General features: G+C 41.5%; 1 protein-coding gene across 1 annotated transcript in view; it reads left to right on the plus strand.

The window, feature by feature from the left end:
• Ell2 (elongation factor for RNA polymerase II 2) overlaps positions 1 to 2,035 on the plus strand; it is a 67,620-nt gene extending 65,585 nt beyond the window's left edge. Inside the window, exons 11-12 of the mRNA XM_021645614.2 lie at positions 283 to 327; positions 417 to 2,035. Coding sequence (XP_021501289.1) covers positions 283 to 327; positions 417 to 533 — 162 coding nt within the window. The 3' untranslated portion in view covers positions 534 to 2,035. The remainder of the gene's footprint in view (positions 1 to 282; positions 328 to 416) is intronic.
• Positions 2,036 to 16,775: the final 14,740 nt, after the last annotated feature.

Raw genomic sequence — 16,775 nt, forward strand, 5'->3', positions numbered from 1 at the left:
AGGGGCATTCTCTTAGCGTGCATTGTCTTGTAGAACAGAGCCGGTCGCCCTCTGGCTGCATCGCAAGCTGAAGGCAGTAGACCTGCAGAATATGTAGAATTGCTGAGTCAAGTTTGCATTTGCTTCTTTGATAGCTGCTGCCAAACTGCCCTCCATAAAAATGTCCCAAGTTACATCTCCTCATCAGTATTTTCTCCACCTTCCAGATGCTTGTTAGATGTAGTACTCCCCCCCCCCAAAAAAAATCCCTTCTCTTCTTATTTGTACTTTTGAATTTTGCAGAATGTTCATGAAGAAGTCTTACAAGAATATCAGAAGATCAAGCAGGTGGGTATCATCAGCGTACCTTTGTGGCCTGCAGTGAGAAAGAAGCAGGGTAGATGCTATGACCTAATTCCTCTTTTCTTTGTCTGCAGTCCAGTCCCAATTACCATGAAGAAAAATACAGATGCGAGTATCTTCATAACAAGCTGGCTCACATCAAAAGACTAATAGGTGAATTTGACCAACAGCAAGCAGAGTCCTGGCATTAGAACTCTGCTTGGACCAGAAGATGTGAATAAACTTAAGCTTATTTATTTAAAATCCAGATGAGTTCCTCTAGATTCTAAAAGATGAAACTTTGCTTGTTGGAAGTTTCAGTGTTAGTAAACTTGAGTTACTTTTTTTTCTCTCCATTTTACTTTGCTTCCCTGAATTTTGAAGCTGCTTTTTTTCTGGCCCCCCCACCCCACCCCACTTCAATTTTGTTTGCTAATAGAAGCAATTTTTTAGAGATTGGGGATCCAGTGTCTATACTTCAAATCAATTTTTCCTTGAAAACTTGTGTTTGTCATTAGAGGTGATTTTTTTTTTTTTTTAAGATATCGGGGATGCAATGTCCACACATAAGAGTGTGTATGTTTAAAACAAAACAAAACAGCAATGTGCAAGGTGAAATGCTTTTGGATAAACATAAGCCTATTTTCTGACCTTTCTTAATACAAACTCTTTGCCTTAAATGGTAGACTATATAGACATTTGCACAAAGTACAAAAAAAAAATCAAAACATTGTTTTGGAGGGTTGAAAAATATAAAGCTGTGTGAGTTATGTGTGTAGTTTTCTATGCACATACATGCATACAGGCTAACTGGTTCTAGAGTGTTCAATCTGCCCTACAAGTTAAACCCCCATTGCAATGGCTGCCTTAAGGTGTTTGCTAGTTGTGTACATCATGTGGTTAATTGTAGCTACACTGCTTTCCAGTGCTAACAGCCACGGGAAGCACACTGTGGCCTACCAGCGTCAGAACGTGTGTGCTCAGCTTGTGTGTCTGCAGAGCTGCTGTGGATGTAAGCTGCATGAAGGTAAAAAGCTGCTACTCTCAGTAGGCCGGACGCTCAGGTTAAACAACTGATGAGTGTTACAGTAGGTTGTCGGTGTTGTTTGTTTGTTGTTATTTGTTTGTTTCTGTCAAATTGCTACTTCTATTGTGGAAGAAAAAAGCATTTCCATTTCAACAGTTTGTCAGCTTTATTAATGTTGGGCAAAAAAAAAATGATATGTTATAAAAATGAAACAGATCTTATAGTTTTGGGGCAAATGATAAAATTAAATGTGTAGGTAACATATTTATATACTGCTATAAAGTATTTTTTGAAGAGAGATATGCAAAGAAGCTATTACCTACATCAGATGTATATTTAAAGATTTTTTTTTTCATCCTGAGTACCAGGAATATAAAAAAAGAGTAGATATATTTAACCATAACATACTGTGATTCATCAAACAGCACAAACTTTCATTTCATGGAGTTTCTCTGTTAATGCTGATTTAAACTATCACTTGTCTTATCATGTGGGAACATAAGTTATGTGGTCAAAATATAAGGATTTTGAACTAATGTTGATTCAGGTTGTGTTGTCTTATATCGTCTTTTCAAAGTGCTGCCGGTTGAAAAGGGAAGCATTATGTTTACAAATCTGTTTTGAAATGTTTGCCAAAATTTTGGTAGTATCTTTAATAAAGATGTTTGTCTCCAGCATCCAAAAAAAGTGAATAAATTTGTTGTGTATCACTGTAAACTAGAAAACGTTAGTATTGAGGTCATGTGACAAAATATGTTAATTAACTCACGTTGAGTTTTTCTGAGATGTTAACTGGAAAGACTTGATAATGTATTAGTACAGAGGTCATTGACCACTGAGACAAGATTTCTTCCAGTCTACAACTCATTGAACAAGTTTCATTTCTGTGTAGCAGAGGCCTTCTAGAGAATCCCATTTCAGCTTTGGGATCCCTGGTGCTTTCTCTTTACATGAATGTTGGTACAATCTGACTAAGTGAAAGTTTCTCTCAGACTTTAAAATGAAGAAAAGAAGCATAGTGACATCTACATGGCACCCTCACGTTACCATAACAGAGTCTCCTGAGGTAATGACTTGAGTACTCTAGTGACATGTTGCTGTTACTTGCTCTGAGCAATGCTTCCCAAAAGTGAGGTAGGTTCTTGAATGGCTTGCATTGTCCACACTAGAATCCCTGGGTAAGGCCTTGGTTATCTCCGTTTTCACAAGTTCCTCAGTGACATTTGCAAACTGATCTGTAACAATTCAGTTGGCTTGGGTGTAGCTCTAAATTTTAAGTCCCTTGATCTTGAAACCTTGAGTTTATAGATTCCTACTTTAGCAGATACTCAGTTTCAATTAGGCATACTGATTGAACAACATAATCCAGCTGAATCTACACTCCAATTGCTAAACATTTTCTGAGGAAATCATGCAAAAAAAAGTAAAGGTCTCAGCTGAGCACTGGCATTAAAAACCTGAAGCTGTTGGTGTCAGCAGTAACTCTGGTTAAGTTTACAAGGATCCTCACAGAATAAATGAGGGTCCCGAAGTTATCATTGCATCAGCAACCCTTCACCATCAGAAATCTGACATTGTGTTTGCTTTAAAAGTTTCCAATGAACATCATCAGTACAAAGTCCCAGTTTACTTCTAATATCAGAGATCAGACCTCTACTCTTGCCTGATGCGTCTAAAACAAAAAGGGGGAACTGTAGAGAGCTGCATAATGCTGCGCCTTAAAGCTGGAGCTGGTTTCCGCCTTCCACCTTCCCGATGGTGAGTGCTCTCTGTGAGGAACAACTCCACATTTGGCTAAGGCTGAGGATCTGGCTTGCTTCCATGTATGTGGACCTAGCTGCATTGCCCACGTGGCACGCTGGGGTTGGCTACCCAGAGGCTATTTAAGCTGTGGGCTGGCTTTCCCCAGGGTCCGAGGATTGTTCAAGGTTCCTGAATAAACTGCATTGAAAAAAAAAAAATGCTCTTTCTCCCATCATGAAAAAAAAAAAAAGTTTCCCTCTTGCCCTCAGCTCTAAAGCTCCACCTCCTCATTGTTGTACCAGTGGAAGTTGCATTACATAAAGCTTTTGAGAAGTCAATGAAAAGTAGCCACCTAAATTAGGTTACTGAATATCTTCCCAGTGCAGGTCATGTTTGTGGAAGCATTGCTTCCCAGATGGGAATAAATCCATTTTGACTGACTGCAAAGGGGGCAAGGCAGAAATAGGCTTGAGGTTTCAAGGTGGAGTGTTGGGGTTTATTGGATGCTAGGCCTGTGCATACCTGCTCTTCTGGTTTTACTTTTCAGAGGAAGCTCTGGGAGGATCCCAGTGGCTGCAGGAAGTTCTGATACTTTATGATTGCCTAATTCTCAAGTTGGGAATCACAGACATGTCATTTTCAACTTCAGCCTACCTGATTCAACTGACCCACCAGGCTGGTTTTCTCTACTGTGATTAGATTTTCAGTACAACATGGGAACTTGCAAGTGGCCAATAAGTACCCCTTTTTTTAGGTCTGTGAAACTCAGGAGAGAGCTTCCTGAAGAGGAGCCCACTTGACTAGCTGGCAGGTTTGCATTAGAGAGCCAAGGGCTTCTTTCCTGTCCTTCAGACTTGATGGTTTCCCATGGACTCTACAGCTGATTGTCACCCAGCTCTGCCTCACCACTCTTGCTTCCTGCTCTCCAGAACCAATGGTTCCTCCCATCCCAAAGCTTGTCATGCTAAAGAAACCGTGCACCACTAACTCCACTCCCTGCCTCTGCTGAGGCTTCATACACACTGACACTGGAGAGGTCAGTGTGTATGTATGCTTTCTTGATTTTGTGTTTCTCCTTCATGGCACTTGCTACAATTATAACTGGGTACTGGTTACCCTCTTAAGTTCCAACAGAATAGAGACTGCCCTGTCCACTCCAAGGTCCGAAACCTCTGGCTTAGTACCTGGCACAGAAAAGGTACTCACTAATGCTTTGTTGGAGGAGTGAGTGAGGCAGACTCTTCACAAAGGTCATATTTAACACTGAAGTGGAAAGGACTTGGATTATTGCAAGAGTCCACTGGGGCATCAACATGGTCGTTTCCTGCTGCTGTCTTCTCCCAGCCAGCATGTGGGTAGTGGTCACATGGCAGGTTGCTGCCTGTGACACTTTCCTTTTACTGTATATTTTCAGAGGGGGCATCTTTTCCTGGTATCAGCATCCATACCTCCAGATTCCTTTGGAATCTGAAATGAAACCAGGTTAGGTTATTTTTGTCATTGGCTACAACTTGCATATAAGTTCTGATTTCATTTTCTGAATTTTGAATTTTTACATATTTATGTATGTGTGTGCACATGTATCAGTCATAGGACAACTTTGAAGAGTCATGTCTTTCATTATGTGGGTCTCAGGCATTGAACTTAGGTCGGCTTGGTAATTTGTACCTTTGCTTGCTGAGCTATCTAGCTGGCTCAGTTGCCTTCTCTTGCTTCTCGAGGATGTGGTGGACAATAACAGTCTAAAATTGGTATACCAATTTCCTAGCTTAATAACAGTATCTCTAGAGATGTTTCTTTAAATTCAACACATGCTTTTATTGACATTCACTTTTTGTTTAGCACTTGCTCAGCCCTTCACGTGGCAGACGCTCTGAGGACAATCAAAGGACTCTGATTTTGCTGTAAGGGTGAAGAGATAGTGGAGCCCATTTCTTAACATTCGCCACAAATTGCCTTCATTTTGTAATTGACAAAGCTTACTGACAGCACATGGCACAGCAAGATGAGGCCCCAGGAGCTCACACACTCCCCAGATAGGGCAGCAGCCACCCCTGGAAACTGATTCAGAGACAGGAGGTGGTAAAGTTCCAGACAAGCCCAGATGTCAGCTACAGTGGTGCAGAACGTAGAGTTAAGTTACTGGCTAGCTTCGAGTCCTGGCACTGCCATTCAAACGCTACAAACAGTGATCGAGTGAAGAAAGTCCTCTGTTCTCAGTTTCCCACCTGTGAATAGAACAGTAACTGCCTTGGGAGTTGTTACGCTGATGCCTATGTAGAGATGTACCTGAACCTCGTTAATGTTCTCCGTGTGATTGAGAATTAATCTTCCCATCTTTGGTTTGTACGTGCAAAGCTTTGCAGCAGTATCAATGAACAACTCCCTTGGGTTCACTTAGAGGTTGACACGATGGCAGCTGAGCTCCTGTGGTGAACAGACACAGTGGGGAATGTTTTAAAGGCTCTGGTCCTAATTTTCAAGTACCACATTAACTTAGCACCGTTAACTTTGACAGAGTACTGATGTACATTTGTTCCAACATGAGCTAAACTTAACACTCTGTTCTCTTGCAGTTATCTTTATAAAGGACAGAGTTGTAGCTTTCCTTTTTTTTATTTAAAACCACACCTTATACAATCCAGCTTATATATTAAATGGCTCTAACTAAAATGCTTGTATGTACTTTTAAGTTGAATTTTTAATCACTTTTTTAGGCCTGGAGAGATGGCTCAGCAGTTAAGAGCCCTTGCTGTTCTTGCAGAGGACCCCAGGTCAGGCTCACAACTACCTGAAACTCCTGTCCCAAGGGATCCAATACCCTTTGCTGCCCTCCCTGTAGTGCACAAACATACATATATAGGCACTCACACATACACATAAATCTTTTCTAAAAGCTGCTTTTTCTCAGTGACTTACCACATCTGAGTCCCACTATACTAACAGTCAAAAAGAATTTCCAGCTTTCACTAAGAGGACAGAGTTTAAAAGAGCCTTTTTGTTTGTAAGCCTAGGGCTTCTAACCACCTGTCACTAGAGGGTCATTGGGAAGGTTCATTGCACACAAGATGCTTTGGGGAAAAGCTGCTGGGAAACCGACTCCTTATACCTATAGTCTCCTTCTCTCAGGACGACAAACTTCATTTAAATCAGACTCGCCTGAGGAGAATAGAGAGGGTCTCCAGGGGTCTTATGGCCACCTGGGCTATAGACTGCAGCTGAGAACAGCTGTAAGGGGACACCAGGGACTGCTGGCATGCCACTCCAATATCCACCCTCATCCCCTCTCTGCTGTTGACAAGTCCCTATTGCTGGAGGAGCCAATTATCACCTCCCCACCTGCTCCTCCCTCCTCTTGTTTGACTTGCTTGAATGAACAACCCTGCTCCTCCATTCTTTTTTTTTTTTTATGCATATCTTAACATTGTTTGTCTATGGCTAAAGATAAAGGCCACCAGTTCAGAAAGAGGAACTACAAAACAGCACACTATCAGCTTGGGAAGCAGTTGAAATGCTTTGTAGGCCTATATCCTGGTGTGAATTTTAATTCTGGGATTGCCAACATATGACTTCAGGGCAATTTGCCTCAACTCTGGATTTTCTGGCAATGAAGGGTATCATGATTTGGGATGGATTAATGAATATTGTTGCACTGAACCAGAGTAACTGAGTACTGTAATCCTAAAGCAACATCGTTCTCACATGTCCCCTGGAAGGTGCCTTCAACAATGAAGTTGTGGCAGGTCCCATAATTTCTCTAGAGCAGCTGTTCATAGTCTCTTGTAATATGGGTCTCATTTCAGTACCTTATAAGTCCAGTCTTGTATAATAGCCAAAACTCTACAGTGTGTTTAAAATTAGAGCCTCTGCTGTCTTCCACCTTCAGCTTGCTTTAGGCTAACAGCCAAACACTTCTTGCCATTCCCTCTCCTCTTACCATTCAGCTTGTATCAGGGTAAAAGGAAGGGAGCAGGTGGGAGCCATGGGGAAAGAGAGGTCTTGCATGGCATCTTTGAAATTGCCCTTGGTGTCCTCCAGACACTGTCAAACTCTTGGGCATCTCAAACTTTCTGTGGCCTCTAGGCACTGGCCAAGCCTCTCTCTCATTCAGCCTTGGCAGTTTCCATTATCTCCTATCCCAACCCCCTGGATCTTCCTCTCGTAAGCTATCTTTGGCTTTTTCAGGCAGGAAGATAGACATGTAGAGTCTCTTTAAATAGACCATCATGTAAACTAGGTTCTCACCCTTAGATAAGCACTGTGACCCCCACTAAGTGTGGTACAGCAACTTCCCAAATGTATCTCTATTCTGTTGTAGGCTTACATCAAGCATGAATGTCACACACCAACATTCAAAATACCTCATCATAGCTTTACAAGTCACCAATCATTTGAAAAGGTCAGCATGAAGCTCTCCAGACCTTTAGCTCTCTACAAAAATCTATAGGAAGTCTAACACCCGCTGACCTTAAATGAGAGGAACCAGACAAGGGGAGGGATACTTGACTTTCTCCAATACCTCTGCAAAGTCCACATTGGCAAATGGTTAGGCGTCTGATGATATCAACTGTCTTGGGACATCAACAAAACCCATCAGGAAGTCCTCTGATAGCCCTTGTTGCGTAACATTTGAGTTCCTTGCCTTATCATTCTGTGTTCAAATATTCATGTGCACCTCAGTTTTGTGCTTGGGAACAGGAAAACACCACTGAACAAGACATATGAATTATGCAAAATGATTCCAACTGTAGCAAATGTGCCACAATAGTTTGGCCTGAGGATGAGTAATAAGGGAGCATAGTAATGAGAGAAGAAGGAAGCCTCCCAAGGGAAGCAGTATGGTTGCTTGAGAATGATAACCAGGAAGAAAGAGACCATTTGGAAAAGCCTTTAGCACCCAGTGTTCATTTATCGGATTCATTTCTCTTTAGCAAAAGCCCTAACAGGCCTGTCCCTCTTGCTATTGAATTTGTTCCTCAATTGCTGCTTCAGCTTTAGTAAGTGTTTCTGGGGAGGTGAAGCCAGAGAGACATGAACACATGAACACAGCACTCCTGAGGGCCAGACATTTCCCTTTCTGACCCGATGGTACATGAGGTTTTCATCTGATGGCCTACTTATGTTGCCAATTCCTACAGAGGAAAGTTTCCAAGTGGACTGACACCATTTGAACAGGCCAGTGAGCCTCAAACTGGCCTTATACCCTGCATAGCAAGGTCGCTGAGCAGGAGAACTTTCTATCCCAGGCTGGTGACTTTCCCAGGAATAGTCATGATGGCAGTTTTACAGGAGGTGAGAGCTGGTGTGTAGTGAGCACACAGAACAGCCCAGCTCTGCTGGTGGCTTCTCTGGACAGACACTTCTGTAGTTAGAGCAAGAAATCTAGGCCACACAGAAAAAGAGAATGCCTGCGCTATTAAATTGTCACCAGCACTGTCTGTTATCAGGCCACCTGTGTGACACAAGTCTTAACTGTTATTTGTGGGCAAGCAGGAAACAAGTAACAAGGCAAGAAGAAAATACCAAAGGGCTAGAGGAGGGAAATGGCAATATTTGCTACTTGACAGCAGTTCACAGGTGTCAGCTGACTCTTGCTTTAAACCACCTTTATTGTGAGGTGGAATATAACCTACAAAGAAGAAATGAGCCCTAAGGGGACATACTGGAAGAGTGACAGACAGGAATACAGGTCAGCTGTCTCTACTAGAGCCCAAGTCTGGCCAGTCTACTTTAAAAGTTCGTCCTCTGACTTGGTGGCAGTCCCAAGTGGAGACTCACTAACATCTCACAGGCCATCTACATTCTCCTTCCATACATTTAGTTTTTCCAAGGAGAGCTGACAGGAGCCACATTGTTGTCACTGTTTTTTCTCCTCCCAGAGGGTACACCCCTGCCTCTTATGGAAATGCATCCCTCCGGAGAGGGATGGCACAGGCAGAACTGGCACCGCCCTTTACTTGAGACCCTTGCATGGGACATTGATAGCCTCTGGAGATCCCACCAGTGCAGTCACCTCTCCACTCCCCACCTCACCCATGCTGTGCCCTGTCTGGAAGTGAGGTGCCATCGACCATGGCCAGATTGGCTTTCATTTGTTGATATGGTCACTGCTGCTGGTGTTTGTAGCACTGTATGTAGAACCCCCCTTTCAGCTACTAGCAAGGGAACTCTACACTGCTACATCTTTGCCCTGACCTTTACCCTGTGCATTCAGCTATAGCATGACCTCCATGCTCAAATAAGTGGCTTATTCTACGACTCCAAAACTAGTCCATGCTGTCTTTTCATTTTAGTAACTTCATATCTTGGTTAGCATTCATTGTTAGCCATTCTAATCCATTTTAGGAGATTAAAGATACATAGCTTTTATATTTATATATATTAAAAAAAAAGAAATAGAGTTTTTATGCATCTTTAGGTTTACTTTCTCTAAAAAGAAAAAGGAAAAATTGAATCACAGAGAAACTCCATGATGGTCAGTTGCACCATTTCCTGTGTCCTGTGAGGTCTGGCATGGTAGTGATCTAAAATTTGCAATGGCTGTGTGTGATGAAGATTACAAGGATATTTCTGAAATTGCACCTTTGTCCATATTGTGAGTGTTCTCCCCAAATGCCTATTCATTTACACATATGTGGCTGTGGATATGCATTTAGCATCTTAAAATACCAAACATCTATTGTCCCACGCAGTTTCTGGGTATGGGGGCTCTAAAAGCAGCTTAGCTGCATAGTTCTAGTTTAATATTCCTCAAAAGGTTAGACTATTGGCTGAAGCTGCAATGTGCCAGACCTTGACCTGTCCAGAAAACCTACTTCCCAACTTCCTCCATGGCTGTTAGATAGGTTCCTCTTTTCCTCACCATATATAACTGTTGCTAGGCTGAAAAAAAAAAAAAAAAGTCCTCATACCAAAAGGGTGATAATAGTGAAAGAAGAGGAGACAGAGAGAACACAAGATGAAAGCCTGATAGTTTTTAACCTCATACTTAGAATACAGACTCAGGTTATATATCATTTCAAACATTTCTCTGCTGGGCCCACAGCAGCCCTTCAGCCACACTCTTGACAGCCCTATGCCCACGTGTTCTTATAAAAAAATAAAAAATAGTCGAACTGAACTCTTATTTCTCAACTATTTTCCAAGAAAGTCTGGAACTATGGACTGAATGCCACACAGCAATCTAAGATGTGTCTTGTCAGGGTCTTTCCTCTAATTTCCTGCTCCAGGCTGCGAGGGAGAAAACACAAGTAATCAACTGAGAAGTATCATGGCTTGTCTCTAGGACTCTTGCCTTAGTGGAAAGAATCATTCATTCATTAGACATGACACATTTGCCCTATGGCAACACACACACACACACACACACACACACACACACACACACACATATGGCAGAACCATTGCCCCCAAAAGGCTGGCAATCCAAAAGTTAGTGCCAAGCAAAAACAAATAGCAGGTATCAAACCTGAATGCCAAGGTAAACCTGTGCTAGAAACCAAATAATGAAGCTTAGAGGACTATTGGGCCAGAGCACAATGTGACAGCAGAAGCAGGCCAAGGCAAAGGGGTCAGCTTTGGACACCAGGTCCTGAAAGTCTCCTAGCAACTGGGCCAGGATGAGAAGAGGGAACGGGAGCTAACAGACCACTCTTAAGCAAAGTGATTTGACCTGATTGCCTTCCTAACTCCCAGCCTGTGACCTAATGGTAATCTAGAATAAAATGAAAGCATAGCCTTTGCCTTCTTTGGTCTGTTGATGGAAATGTGCTCTGCATTGAATCTGATCCAAAAACAACCTCCCTAGGACTAGCTTCCACAGTATGGGAAGCTGCTGTGCAATCTGCAAGGGAGGGAGGGAATCAGTCCTCCCACGAACCTCCCATGAACAATGGCCAGCATAGGGACATCTTTGAAGTTAACAGTAGTAGTAGTACCTAAATCTTTGAGATGACCAGCAGCTGCTAATTGGATGTAAGTCATGCACAACAGGACAGAAATTGATGGCAGTGAAAAACCTAGCCAACTATCCAGGGCTAATGAGACCTTAGATAAGAAAAAACTAGTCTAATTCCTAACTGCATTCTAAATGTTTATCCTTATATGCACAGATAAGTACAGGTTATCAAATAGGTCCTCATCAAAAAGGCTTCTCTTTGCAGCAGACAGAAACCATTATAGAAATCATAACTGCTGGAAAGAAGAAAGCAACTGATCCTGGGTTGCCCAGTTCCAATTGATACATCCACTCCACAACCTGACACCTCCAGCCCAGGAAACAGAAGACTGCATGGAAATATTGTGAGAGCCACAGGACCAGGAAGTCTACTGTGAGACTGTCTCGTAGAAATGACAGGGAAGCTGCACCGATGCTACCTCAATAACACGAATGCCTTAGATAGACCTGAACAGCAACACTAATACACTTGCCCACATGGAAAGAGGACCTTTCAGGGGGGCCACCCCTAAACAACAATGGGCAACTAAGGAGAGAAGTCATCCCACGATGAACCCCCTAATACTAAACGGTTAACTGGAAAGTCATACACATACATGCAACACTAAACAAATTCAACAAGTTGTATTTTTAGACTTATGTACACATATATGTAACAATAAAGAAAAAGGCATCCTTTTACCTCTATTCTTTTCTCATTAACCCATTAACAATTTAAAGCCCAATTTTAACAATACAAGAGAAAAGACACTCAAAAGCTAGTTAAATACAATGTACAAACCCAGGTGTTCTGGCACTTTCATTTAAAACTGTTTAAACTCCTCGTGTACTCTGGGTGAGCTAAAATGATGATCCCCACAGAGGTGAGCAGGGCTACAGCCTGTGGCTGAGGCGTCCTCTGTCTGGGAGAAAACATCTACCTAAGTAATTACCTAAAGAGTATCATTCAGATGGTTGAGTGATAGAGGGCTTATGTTACTTTTTTTTTTTTTTTTGGGAATGTAGACAAATATGTAAAAGGGTTTTCTGGAACAGTGTTTCTTTCCTAAGAGTTTATTTGGGCTTGCAAGATAGCTCAGCCATTATAGCTAGTCACTGTCAAACCGGATGACCCAGATCAAGGTCCTCTGACGGCTACACAAGTGCTGTGACACATATGTACCACCTCCGCAATAAATAAATGTAATAAAAAATAACTTAAGAGTTTATCCTTTGTCCTTTTAACTACAGAGTTCCTTTGCGTTGGTATTTTGGGCTCTGTCTTCAGTTGAGGTTGATGTTGTATGTAAGCACCTGTGAAGCCTCGCTGAGTTCTAAAGGAAAGGGGTCCTCTCCTGGCTTGCCAGGGTGAAACACTGTGGTGGTGAGTCAGGGGCGCAAACTCGGCTGCAGTCTGAAGATTGGCTCTTACCGTCCACAAAAGTTTTAGCATTGAATGCCACACTCTCTGACCCAGCAGAGGCTGCCCAGGCAAGCTGTCAATAAGGATCATGATGGACATACCAGCTCTACATCTTTTGTTATTGTTTTGTTTTGTTTTGTTTACTTGTGGTTTGAATCTGCCCAGCCGGTGCAAAGCTGTTGGCTGTTCCAATTTTTATACTCCCTGTTAACCTTCTAAATAGGATGTCTATTTTCAGAAAAATAAACATATCTTGCCCAATAACTTCTGACCATCTGTCTGAACATCCTCTCTCTCTGTGCAAAACAGAAGCAGGCCCCAAGGGAGGCTTGCATTCCTCCTGAGTCCTGTCTGTACCCTCAGTCCATGTGAAGAGGGGCATCCCTCCGGCTCTTGTTGCTCACCAGAGGAGTCTGCAGGTGGCTCTTAGCTCTTGTGCCCTCCTCATCTTTATGCACATTCACCATATTGGAAAGATTATGTGATCTGACATTTAGCTGCTTCCTAGTTTATTTTGTAAATGGACTTTTTAAATCAAAATTTCATACTTTAAAAAGCCATTTGGGTGACCAAGATGTAGATCAGTTGGAAGAAGCCCTGCCAAGCATTCAGGAAACCTTGGGTTTGTCCATAGCACCACATATAACTGGAGTTAAGCACACCTGCAATCCCAGCACTTAGGATGTACAAGCAAGAAGATTGGCAACTTAAGGACATTCTTGACTACAAAGCAAATTTGACTGAGGCCAGCCTGAGCTACATGATACCTGTCTCAAAAAAAGAGAAAGAGACCAAGAGGGGGAGGGAGAAGAGAATACAGATCCTGTGACAGGTTTTATAGGAGTGGAGTAAACATTCTCTACCTCCTCTTAGGTAGTAACATAATTTTTCTAGGCTCTCCAGCTCATGAAATCCATGAATTATGAGAAATTATCTTCACTCTAAAACATTTATTGAGAGAATAGATGTGGATCACTGTGGAAAAACATGCTTCTAAAGATATAAAAATGAGTAAGATGTAAGACCTACTTTCAAAGAATATACAGCATCATCATTAAGAAGAAAAATTTACAAGTCACCACAGTAAGATACAGCATGTGTGTCAGTGAAGAGTCAGTCTCCACTCCTAATAATGACAGAGTGGAGATAATGATGGATGGTGAAAGGAGCTATGGAAAGTTGGACAAAAGGATGATCCCATTAAGCTAAGCCATTTATTTATTCATCTAACCTAGTCCTATGTAAGGTTATATGGTGGCAACAGGGCAAGCTATGGAGCTGTATAAACCCTGAACTTGGCTCTCAGGTCATACTAAACCCATGTGCCCTTAGTAAAACCGTGAAGTTCTGGATATAATGTAAACACCTATTATGGCCAACCTGATTTAAAGATTAAGAAAATAATGCATGTCAAAATCCCTGTACAGTGCCTGGTTCATTCTAGGCAGGTATTTTTAAACTATTAATTTGGGGTATGACACAAAATAAGTTTCATTGTGGTACTTATATGTGTGCACACACACATCTTAAGACTCTTCCCTAACCCGCCACCCTCCTTTATACCCCCTCTTTGCTGATCTACTTGCCCCACCCAAACAGTGCCCCCTTCTGCTTTCATGTCACATGGATTCTGTTGCCCTTTCTCCCTCTCTTCTTGTAGTCCATGTTCTACTTTCATGTTCTATATACATACATGTACATAATTTAAATCTGCATTCTGTCCATAAGAGAATGCATCTGACCTCTTTCTGAGTCTGGCTTATTTCATTTAACATTTTGAGCTCCTGTTGCATTCATTTTTCTGCACTTTCATTCTTTCAGCCAAATAAGAGTCCAGTTTCTTTTTATCCATTCATCTGCTGATGGGTGGATGTCTAAGCTGGTTCCATGTCTTGGCTACTGTGACTAGTGCAGCAGTAAACACAAATGTGCAAGGATCTCTGTGCTGCTTTAGGATCCTTTGAGCATATAAAGAGCAGCAGTGTCGCTAGATTATTGATAATTCTTTTTGTTGTTGCTGTTTTTGGAACCTTTGCCGTCATTTCCAACCAGCAGTGTATGCGTGTTCTTTGCCCATATTCCTTGCCAGCACTTGACATTTGTTTTCTTGATGACAGCCATTGTGACTGGGATGAGCTAGAGCATCAGAGCAGTTTTAATTTGTATTCCCCAATGGCTAAGAATGGTGAGCCCCTTTTCAAATATGTATTGGCTATTTGTATTTCTTCTTTTGAGAATTGTCTTCACTTTAGTCCATTTATTGATTGGATGATTTTGGTGCTTTTGTGTTTAATTTTTGGAGTTCTTCATAGACTAAATATTAATCGCTTCTCTGAAATATAGCTGGAAAGGATTTTCTTCCATTCTGTAGGTTGTCTCTGCTGATGGTTTCCTTTGCTAACAGAAGCTTTTTTATTTTTCAGTTCATGGGATTCTTTCTTGTGCTGTTTACAAGTCCTTGCCTCTGCCTGAATCTTGAAGTGATGTTTGTATTTTCCTCTAGCACCTTTAGAATTTCAACGCTTTTTGATCCATTTTTAATTGATTTTTGTGCAGGGGAAGAAATATGGATCTGGTGTCGTTATCTGACCTGTGGATATCCATCTTTCCCACACCATTTGTGGAAGAGGCCGCTTTTCTTCCAGTATGTGTTCTTGACACCTTGTCAAAGATTAGGTGGATATAATTTGGATGGGTTCATCTTGGGGTCCTATATTCTATTCCATTGGTCCATGTATCTGGTTTATACCAGTTCACACTGGATATTTTTAAATGCTCATTTCTTTTCTTGTTTTTGTAACATGATCCACCTGTTTGCATAACATGATCCACCCCTTAATTGTTAACGTTATTTTACTAACTATTTAATATATACAAAGTTTCTTGGAAAATGGGAAAAGAGTGTTCTTTTATATTAATTATTATGTAATTGTTTGACACCTAAGTGCCATATTGAGCTGTAATCCTCTCTCTGAAGGCTCAAATGGCACTACTGTGAAAGTGCTCTTTCAGCCATCAAGTGCTAACCAGTGTCAGAAAAATGTTTTATCTTCATGTCAGTATACTAGTTTATGTCCCATCCTTCAAAGAAAAATCCACCCACTCTGACTGGTGATGCCTTCAGCATATTTTAGCTGGGTTTTACCCTGGAGTTTACAGAACTGGACCACACTGCTGAGAATCGAAGGATCTGCCCAAGGCTGGCATGGGACTTTGCCTGTATTTTCCACAGAGGTGCAACATGATCCACATGAAAAGAAAATAGGTCAGAATCTTCTGGAGTTGTGCTGCCTCCCTCCCCAGCTAAAGGTCATTCTTAATCCTCCCACAGTTTCCAGAACACTGTGTGCAATAGTTTTTATTTTTTATTTTTTGTAATGTTCCAGGAAGGAAATTACTTCTATAAAGAAAAGCAGGAACACGTTTTTCACGAGAGCAAAGAACCCTAAATGTTTCACAATTCTATTGACAACATTACAAAGATGAGTTCTAGCAAAATTTGATGATGCAATTTTTCCCATGGTCAAAATGGGAAATTTTCTTTCTGTATAGAGCCATGGCTGGGGCATTAATTATGAACCTCTGTGAAAGGAATAAAGGAAACTCCAGAGTTGAGCTCAGCATATATGAATCTGCGGAATGATACTAAGCACAGCTAGGGAGCTTCCACTAAATGCTTTGACCATTGAGCATAGAATGAATGAGAACATATTGCTCCTAAGAAGTGTAAACATCAAAAGAAAGTTACAGGAAGCACTCACACGCCAGTGAAGCACATGGCTTTGAGAAAACATGCTAACAGTGATAGCAGTCCATGAGACTCAGTGTCCAGAGCCAGTGGTCAGCCCCACACAAAGCGAGGGGTTCCCATTGCCATGACTACCTGTTCTTCTCCAATTCAGAGAAGGTGTTCTCTTCAAAAATAGATTTCTTGTTCTCCGGGCATGCTTTCATTTCCACATTTCCTAAACTCTATGTTCCCTTCTTGTCTTCATAGCTGTTCCCTTGCGTAGTTTTGACTCAGCGTATACCAAAGCCTTGTGGCTTCCTCAGATATTTATCTGGAAATAATGCCTGCATGACTCAGGGACAAACAAGAAAGCATGAGCACTCTCAGAGTGTGCCTCCCATTTATTACCCTTTCATTCATTTTCCAAAAGTGATGTTTATCTGGCTTCTTTGTACGCAGTACCTAATAACATGCTCACAGACAGAAAGAACCACAAAGTATGTATATAATACATATTTTACATAATACATGCCTATCTTTGTACATTAAAATTTGCTAATGATGATATAACTTAGACATTTTAAAAGACATTGAT

Source organism: Meriones unguiculatus, chromosome 5, assembly GCF_030254825.1.
Source record: "Meriones unguiculatus strain TT.TT164.6M chromosome 5, Bangor_MerUng_6.1, whole genome shotgun sequence".
NCBI classification, from domain to species: Eukaryota; Metazoa; Chordata; class Mammalia; order Rodentia; family Muridae; genus Meriones; species Meriones unguiculatus.